Raw genomic sequence first — 9,669 nt, forward strand, 5'->3', positions numbered from 1 at the left:
ATAAATGTACTTATTCGATGGGGTGCCCCTGTATGTAACCACTCTCTCACCTCTGCCACCACCCGCTCTCTCATGCGGACCACCTCTTCTCCTCGCTTGGACTCCAACACTCCATGTAGGACCTCTGCTCCCCTGGGGGTGCCCCCCTCCACCCTGCTGTGCCCTGACACCCCACACCACGCTGGTCCTCACGGGGACATTCTTTTCTCCCCGCTCCATCTCTGACACCACTCTGGGGCACCATAGCTGCCCCTCTCCCACCATGGTCACCTCTACTTCAGGACAGGATAGTTGAGGAACAGAAAGTGAAAAAAGGAGAGGACTCCCTTGTATTTTTAACCAAAGATACATCAAGTGCATAGAGACAGAACCACAAAAGAATCACAGCAAACATTCTAGACAATCCAGCGGTCAGCACCAGCTCACTCTGTAAGGAGACATCATTGTGTGACCATTCTGGAGTCACCCCGCTTGGGGTCAAATACTGGCACTGCCCCTTACAGCTGGGTAGCTTGGGTTCCCTTAACCTCACTGAGCCTCAGTTTCCTCAACTGTAAAATGGGGAAATGACAGCACTTCCCTCATATTGCTGGTGTGAGGCCTCCACAAGGCCAGGGAAAAGTATGACCCAGCGCCTGCCCAAGGTAACTGCTCAGCAGATGTGAGCTATGACAACTAGCGTGCATTTTTCAGAATCCTAGAAAATAATGACTCTGTTTTAGAAGGCGGGGCCAGGATGCTGGGTGGGTGTTCCCTGGGCAGCGAGCCTCTGTGGCTCCAAGGGCTTCCTCCTTTTGCAAGCGTTTTTTTTGGCACTCCCGCAGCCAACTCTGGGAGGGTTTCCTGGACAGAGGTCGTCGTGGCAGTTGCCTTAGACGTGCAGCCCAGGCCACAGCCGCCAGTGCTCTCTGACCCAGGTCCACTGCAGGCGGCGGCAGCAGCAGCCCCAGCCGGTGCAGCAGCATGGAGCTTTGGGGGCCCTACTTGCTCCTCTGCCTCTTCTCCCTCCTGACCCAGGTCACTGCTGAGACACCTACCTCCAAGGTCAAGAAGGCTGCAAATGTTAAGAAAGGTAAGGAGGGGGGTGGGACCCCTCCCCATCCTCCAGGGAGCTGGTCGCCCTCTCCTTTGCAGGTCCTCACTCTCCTTCCCCTCCTTCACTTTCCCTCTCCATGAGTCCAGGGAACTTCAGTGAAGTACCCCTTGGGACCTGGGAGAGTCCTCCAGCAGCAGGGGCAGTTGTCAAAACTGTAAGAGTCACTGGCTCTTAGAATCGGAAAGAAGCTTCCACATCACCTAAACTGACATCCACTCCCCCACCACTCCAATATTTTACAGAAATCAAACCTTTGGCTCAGAAGTCTGGACATGTCCGACTCTCATCAGGAATGTTGGCAGGCTTTCCCTTGTCATCTCCAAACCTCAGGTTTCTCAACTGTAAAATAGGGATTGTGGCATTTGCTCACAACGCTGGTTGTGAGGATTTAATGATAGAAAACATGTGAAGTGTCTGGAACATAAGATATACTTGATGCACGGTGGGGGCGGGGAAGGAACAAGTTAATTCTTAGTTCTATAGTGTATCACAGCCTCAAGGAAATAAAAATGTTCAAACCCAAACTAGGATAGTGGAGGCAGCTTTGCTCTCCCGCTGTTGCCTCTGGATTTGGGGTGTCCTTGGGTTGCCTTGGCCTCAGCAAGGCCTGCCCTTGGAGCCCTGCCTGCAGTGAGGTCACCGCGGGCTGTTTTGAGACAACATTAGTGAAATGCCATGGCAATGAACCGGGCTGTCACCCCCCACAGGGCTCCAAAGCGAGGAGAGAGAGTTCCAGGGGATGAGAGTGCTGATTAAGCAGAGAAACAGGTGGCTGGGGCCAAGAGCACAGAAAAGGCAAGGCAGAGGGGCATGGGCCACCCTCAGGCCCCTCTCTGAGCCTCTTCTGTAAATGGACAGCTGCCCACTGGTCACGGACGATGTACGTAAGGGCACATTAGGACCATGGAGACCCACAGGCCTGCAACACAGAATGGGCAGATCTGGGTGCTGATAGGAAATAATCCCCAAGGTTCAGTTCATAAAGTAAACAACAAAAAGTTCAATACTTTGAATGGATACTATGCTGACACTGGTTTTGAAAAAGGGACTTATATAAAAATATATATTTACTTGTATATGCATAGAATTTTCTGGAAGGATCCACAAGAGTTAGTAACAGTGATTACCTCTGGGAAGAAAAACTAGGGAGCTAAGGGCAGACCTGATTGGGAAGGAGACTTTGACGTTTTGAACTGTTTGGGTTTTTAAAAGTTATATGGCTATATTACCTTTTACAAAACGTTCATTAAAAAAAAGAAGACTCACAGCATGCATGGTGTGTCCACGAACGTTAGCTGAAATTGCCACCAAGGATGTTCTTTGTAAAGGATACACAGTTCCAAAGGCAAATAACAGAATTTTTGAATGTGGAAAATAGTTGCTAATTTCTCAAGTTTACCAAAGATTTAGTATGTATTTATTTAATCATGTAAATCATGTATTTGATCATATGGACAAGAAGGTCAAACCAGACAATGCCCTGGTCCTCCGCAGCTGTCACACTTGAACCCTAGCTCCATGTGGTCCCCATGGAGGTGGCCCATGGAGGTCCAGGACTCTGGAGGCCCACAGAACAGCTGACAGAGCAAGAGTGGAGTGTCCTGTCCAGCCCTGCCTCTTGCTGAAACCCACTGCAGCTTGGTTTTTCTTCCTTCGACCTGCTGCCCACCTACACCACACATGCTTACAGAGCTCTTTCTCCAGGTCGGGGCCAGTATACGTGCTGAACACTCTAGCAGACAATCAGCATCCCTGCTCTTAAGATGTGAACCAATTTGAGAACCACGGTGGTTCTCCCTCAGGAATCATCAGCATCATCTGGGAAATACATTAAAATCCAGGCACCTGGGACCCACCCCCAGAAATGCTGGATCAGGGGCCTGGAATGGGCCCCAGCATCTGCCTTTCCCACCAGTCTCCAGTGATTCCTGGGAGCAGCCAGGACTGGGAATCAAAGGAACAACCTAGTCATAGGGGCCAGTGCACAAAAGTGGGGGAGGGTGTCCGGAGGTGGGACAGTCGTGCCCAAGGAGACCCCTCAGTGCCCGCTGAGTGGTGGAGAACAAGCTGGCAGGATGGACGAGGGGAGGAAAGGACAGCATGTGCTATGCCCCCACGCTGGCCCCCAGGGTGGGATGAGAAGGGGGAGAGCCCAGGCTGCTTCTGGGAGCTCATCTGCCCCTGGCGTGGGGTGTGGCCTGAGCCAGCTGTATGGGGGTCAGCCAGACGTGAGGCAGGGAGGGCTTGGGCGGCTGGAGCTCCAGGGGCCATGTGGCCACACCTGGCAGAGGAGCTCAGGTGGGGAGGATGGCCTCACAGGGGGTCACAGACTCTTAGAACAGGGACCTGGGGACCTGAGGGCATCCATTTCAATAACATGCATCAGGAATCTGAGGCTCAGAGTGAGGGGCAGCACAAGGGCTCCGACTCCTAGCCCAGAGCTGTAGAAACACCCAACTCCCACGCCTTCCTCAGTGGAGTTCTGTTAGCACCTTGCTCCTTGGCCAGTCCCTGGAGGGCCCCTCATACACCCGGGCACCTTGGTGCAAATCACAAAAGGCTCCCCCCTCTGAGCTGACAAATTATAGAAGAGCATCCCTTTCTCTGGTGTGGTCAAACAGCACAGCCAGGGCAAGGCTTAGGGGCTGGACATGGGCCCCCACCTGTCCCCTCAGCTGAGTGCCCTTGTGCAGTACCCAACTTTCACAACTTTACATGGTGCCCTGTGCTGGTGCATCACGGGACTGAGTACAGAGATGCTGTGAACCACTGAGGCAGAGGCCCACTGAGGCACACATAACCCAGTCAGGCTAGTTTGCCAGCCCCAAACATTCCCTTTTTTGCCTTGCTCATCTGGGTGTTAATTTCCTCATATTTGGTAAGTTACATCATGAATTTCTATATATGCCAGTATGTTTCTTGCTCACGTTTCCTGCGATTCCCCTGCAAAGGAATCTGGGGTGGACAAAGGTCTGACTTCACCCCTCATACCGTGGACTTTATGCAGGCACAGCCAAATGGACCATGGAAGCGCTTCCTCACCCTCTACCCAAGCTGAGCTCAGCCTTTCCTGAAGCTCCTGGGATTTCAGAAAGACTGGGGTCCACCCACTTAGCTCTCAACTTACACACACAGAGAAAGACATTTCACATCTGCCTCTCATGCATAACTGGCTCCAAACGGGCCTTTGTGCTCAGGAACGCTCACATTAGGAACCTGCTGCCATCACGGACGTGGGGAGAACAAGCTTGGAGCCGTGCAGACTCGGGTTCGGGCTGCTGGCTCTGCCAGTTCAGGCGAGTTGCTTCAGTCTGGCCTCAGTTTCCCGTCTGTGAATTGGTGGTGGTATAGAAGAGACACGTTACCCACGTCACAGGGCTGACGATGAGCCCAGCACTGGTCACACGCTTTATTTCTCTTAGTCTTTACTCTTCTTCAGAGTCCTTGGAGGTGGGGCTGTTATCATCCCATTTTACAGATGAGGACAGTGGATTCAGGGAGGCTGTGGAACTTGCCCAGGTCACCCACATGCATGCAACCTCAGAGCCTGTACACACGTTCACCTGTGCTGCTGCACACAGCCCCAGGCCGAGCGCCTGCCCTGCTGGTCTGTGTCTTGTTCCTCCAGCCTGGGGAAGTGAATCTGGGAGGTCTCAAGGGCCCCTGGTCCTGCTTCCTGTGCTCTGTTCTCCTCTAGAGCTGGGAGGGTGGTTGGGTGTCACCGAAGGAGCTGTCTGCACCCTCCACCCCGCTCCTGCCAATCCCAACCCCATCTGATCCCAGCAGCTCTCCTAAACAATGCAGTACAGGTCTCACTTTAGCAAGAGCAAGTGACGGATGGTCTCCCGGCAGAAGGAAAATCATGAGCGATCACTTAGACTACCACCGGCAGGGACAGGGAGAGAGAGAGTATGCCAAGACATCAAGGTCGAGGGGAGTCGTTTCCCTCGTCCCCTTGTGGCTGACAGTGGTCCACCCCTCCCAGTCCCTGCCCTGCCCCAACCCCTACTGCCTTTCTCCTGTGTTTGTGATTGTCCCCACTTCCTTCTGACTTCATCCTAGATGCCGTGAGCCCGAAGATGCTTGAGGAGCTCAAGACCCAGCTGGACAGCCTGGCCCAGGAGGTGGCCCTGCTGAAAGAGCAGCAGGCCCTGCAGACGGGTGAGTGCACGTGGCGGCCTCTCCAGGCAGGCGTACATCAGACAGAGGGGCTCAGGCCAGCAGCCAGCAACCCACCTGTAGCCTCGAGCCAGCACCAGGGCCCTGGCTGGCCCCTGTAGTCCAGGGCACTGGATTCAAGGAGCCCCCTCCTCAGCCTGCTTCTCTCAGGAAGATCCCCTGACGTGTGGAAGCAGCAATGTCCCAAAAGGACAAGTTCTCCCACAAGAATCCATTACCGCCCACTGGAAGTGCGAGCCCTGCAGCGCTCATGGAGCAGAGGCAACCCTAATGAACCCCAGGAGACCCTCCACTCAGCCAGCCCCCACAGCCCTACAGGGCGTGAGCCTCATTCCCTGTGTCAGCAGCTTTGCTGAGGCTGCCACTCTTAATCATCATTATGCTGAGGCAGGATTTATCACCCCTATTTTAAAGAGGGGAACTGAGGCATAGAGAGGTCTGGTTTTGCCACACCCACCTGGCTAGTTAGTGCAGTTTAGGATGGGAATGGAAGCAGCCTGCCTGGTGCGTGCTGGGTGTGAGGAAAGGTGGGCTTTGGTCTTCCTGGCCCTGCACGAACCAGCTAAGCCAGGATGGACAAAATACACGGCTGCAGAGCCCGGGGACACAGCTCTTAGCCACCTGCCCTAGCACTGCCTGGCCAGCCTGCCTGGGCAAACTGTTCTCTTTCTCTCCACCAAGTTCCTTTCATATTGTCTCTATTTTCCACACATCTCAAAACTCACCTACTTCTTCGTGACCTTGCCCTGGAGAACACAGAATACAGACTAACAATAATACTTAACACACGGGGGAATGTTTAAAATGAGCACAGTGTTGTTCGGGGCCTCAGTTTCCTCATCTGTAAAGTCGAAGGGCTGGGGGTGGACTTGCAGGGCAAGCTCTAAGGTCTCATGTCTAAGCTCTGTGCTTGTGCCAAGACCATGCAACCCAGATGCCACTTGCCTCCTGAGGTGGGTGATGTGGTGGGGACCTCCCCATGCAAAGTCCATGGCATATGGAGAACTAAACACCCCCTCCATGTCTGCTGATTCCCAGGAGGTTCACGGGCTCCTGGCCTCCTTGGGGACCTTCTCCCTCTCATCACCCTCTCCTTTACTACCGCTACCTGCAAATCACCTTGTCAATAACCCCACACAAAGCACTCTTGAGTTCTCCTGACCTAACTGAAGAGTTGAGAGAATCAGGGGTTAGGGGAGCAACCCTCCGCTCCCGCCATCTGCCCCTTCCCTCCCCCAATCAGCAAACACACATGAGGTCCTCCCCCAGCGAGCCTCTGCCAGGCACAAGGAGGCAGAGGTGACCCAGCCGGGGTCCTGCTCTGGGAGCCTCAATATATTCATGAAATCAGTGTATTCACTGGAACCCGCACGTGTAGGAAGATAAAGAAGGATTCCAAGCAGAGGGCATGGTAGGAGCAAAGCTATGGAAGGCCAGCAAGAATCAACGGGATCATGAATAGGCCAGAGTGACAAAATGTCAGTAACGATGGTAAGGCACTGAGAACTGATACTTATTGAGGACTAACTATGTTGGAGGGAGTGTTGCAGGTGGGGTTCCCAAGAAGTGGCCCCGAGGTGGAGTTTAGTCTGCAGGAGGTTTATTAGGGAGCACACCCAGGATCAGCACCCAGGGAAGGGAAGAGACAGAAGGACGCAGGAGTGGGAAGAGTGCCCTGCGCGTCTCAACGAAAGCCTCAGCCAACTGCAGAGGGAGCCCTGACGACGGGAGGGCCCTTCAGAGCTGTCCTGAGGTGGGGCAAGAGGGCTCATGGGCCAGTCACTGGGTGCAGGCTGCTCTGGGAAGGGGGCACACCATGGGGGAGGGGGCTGTCTTCCGCTGATGCAATCCCCAAAGGGGCTGAGAGTTAAGAGTTGTCTCCCAGCAGCGCTCCCAGCAGCTGGGGTAGTCAATCCTTCACCCCAAGGGGGTCTTGGTGGCGTGTCAGTGTCCCCAACAGGAAGGAAAGGCAGTGTGGCGCCAGCCTGGGAAGGGCAATGAAACCCGGCTAGGATGAGCTGCAGGATAGCACGCGGTAGGGCTGGCTGCCTTGGGACGGCATCTGTGAGTAAAGACACCTCTGTGATGCTGCAGGCCCGGAGTTCAGAATTCCAGGAGTGCCAGGTGCTCACGGGGACATGGAGATGTGTGTTAAGTGAAAGCAACTGAGTGAGAGGGTGAGTGAGTGAGGGGATGGGGGTGGGGTGGAGTGCAGACCCGCCCCTAACACTTTTGGGGTCAGGAGCAAGAGGACAAATGGAGGCATGTACCCCAACTGCCTAAACATTTAAGTTACAAACCCAGCTGAAGAACAAATTGCTGGGACTTCCCTGGTGGTCCAGTGGTTAAGACTCCATGCTTCCAATGCAGGGGGCCTGGGTTCGATCCCTGGTCAGGGAACTAGATCCCGCATGCCGCAACGAAGATCCCGTGTGCCGCGACTAAGACCCGGCGCAGCCAAATAAATAAATAAATATTAAAAACAAAAAAAACCCCCGAACTGCTAAGTTAAAACATTCTACGCTCCTAAGCTGACCAAATATATACCTTCATCACAACCTTTGAGACCAGATTCAAATTTAGAACCTTGGACTCGAGTTCCATGCCTGAGAGAGCTAGCCCCTGGCCCACCGCCTGGGCTATCTCTTCTGTCCCGGGGGCTTGCCCGTCTCAGCTCCATCCTCCCAGTCGCCGCCCCAGAAGAGGCCCCTGGCAGACTCTGGGAGCTTGCTTGGGCCCCTGGGGCAGGGCTTTGGGGTCCTGGGTACCTGGAGTGTGGTCTAGGCTCTGGGTAGGGATGTCCCCTGGCCCTGCAGCTTCTTGATCTTAGGGAGGGTGGGGCTGGAGGAAGATCAGAGTAGGTGGCTCCGCCTGGGCTCCCCGGGAAGCCCACTCTGAGATGGAGTTTATTTATTAGGGAGAGCCCGGGGTCCCAACTGTGAAGGGAAGGAGGGGTTGGAAGCAGATTGGGCAGAGGGGGAGCTGAGTAGCAACACAGGCCCAAGGCCAGCCTCTGCCACCCTGTGGAGCCTCCAAGTTAAAAGGCCCCTTCAGACTTATCTTGCTTGGGGGAGAGATGACCCTACCTCTTCCCCTGGGCACTGGATGAGGCACCCAGGAGAGGGATGTGACCTTGAGGGAGGGGCCGTGTGCAGCTGAGGGGGCTGACCTCACTCCCAGCAGCAGGGGCTCCACCACCTCTTGAATGGGGATCTGAGATGTGCATCAGTGCCCACCACAGCACGGCCCTCTGGCCTGGGTCTGAAGCCTGTCCATGGAGGACAGGATGTACAGGGATGGGATGGAGGATGGTGTGACTGCCCCTGGCGGTTGGCTCTCGGCTCCGGAACCGGAGACTTTGGGTGACGTCCATTTCCCCCCCTCCCCCCCAGTCTGCCTGAAGGGTACCAAGGTGCACATGAAGTGCTTTCTGGCCTTCGTCCAGGCGAAGACCTTCCACGAGGCGAGCGAGGACTGCATCTCGCGAGGGGGCACCCTGGGCACCCCGCATACGGGCTCCGAGAACGACGCCCTGTACGAGTACCTGAGCCAGAGTGTGGGCAGCGAGGCCGAGGTCTGGCTGGGCTTCAACGACATGGCGGACGAAGGCGCCTGGGTGGACATGACTGGAGGCCATATCACCTACAAGAACTGGGAGACAGAGATCACCGCACAGCCTGACGGCGGCAAGGTGGAGAACTGCGCTGCCCTGTCCGGTGCGGCCAACGGCAAGTGGTTCGACAAGCGCTGCCGGGACAACTTGCCCTACGTCTGCCAGTTCGCCATCGTCTAGCGGGCCGAGAGGGGCGGGGGCGGGGGCAGAGTCCGGGGGCGGGGCCAGGGGAGGGTGGGATCTTGAGCCCTGGAAGAGGGGCCGTGGGACCTTCCCGCCCCGCATCCCCGCCCCCGCGCGCTGGGGGCCTCCTCTTGCAAATAAAGTGGGTGCAGCTTGGCGGAGAGTGGCTGCGGTCTGTGCCAGGTCCGAGGGGTGGGGAGTCCAGGAGCCCGGCCGGAGCCCAGGGAGAGGTCGCTTAGAAGGAGGCGAGTAGGGAGGTGGTGAAGGATGGCGAGCTGGGCGCAGAGGAGGGGGAGGAGGAAAAGAAGAGGGGGGACGAAGGAACCCCTGACTGCTGCTGCCTTTTTAAAATTAAATAACTTTATATTTCATTGGATTTCCCACTTACAGAAAAGTTGCAAGAATTCCTGTATACCCTTCATCCAGATTCCACAAATATTAATGTTTTCCCATATTTGCTTATCCTTCTATTTTTTTCCTGAACCGTTTGACAGTGAAATGCAGACGTGATGCCCCTTTACCCCTAAATATTTCAGTGTGTTTCCTGAAAGCAAGGACATTTTCTCACGGAAGCAGAGCACTATTATCAAGGTCGGGA

General features: G+C 55.1%; 1 protein-coding gene and 1 non-coding gene across 2 annotated transcripts; both read left to right on the plus strand.

The window, feature by feature from the left end:
- The first annotated feature begins 821 nt into the window (after positions 1-821).
- Positions 822-9,227, plus strand: CLEC3B (C-type lectin domain family 3 member B). The gene is made up of 3 exons (XM_059939414.1): positions 822-1,072; positions 5,159-5,257; positions 8,668-9,227. The coding sequence occupies exons 1-3, from the start codon at positions 964-966 to the stop codon at positions 9,066-9,068; spliced, it is 609 nt and encodes a 202-aa protein (XP_059795397.1). The 5' UTR covers positions 822-963; the 3' UTR covers positions 9,069-9,227.
- Positions 7,603-7,675, plus strand: TRNAW-CCA (transfer RNA tryptophan (anticodon CCA)). Its single transcript has one exon. It is a non-coding gene; the product is annotated as a tRNA-Trp (tRNA).
- Positions 9,228-9,669: the final 442 nt, after the last annotated feature.

The sequence above is a fragment of the Balaenoptera ricei genome, chromosome 11 (genome assembly GCF_028023285.1).
Source record: "Balaenoptera ricei isolate mBalRic1 chromosome 11, mBalRic1.hap2, whole genome shotgun sequence".
Classification (NCBI taxonomy): Eukaryota; Metazoa; Chordata; class Mammalia; order Artiodactyla; family Balaenopteridae; genus Balaenoptera; species Balaenoptera ricei.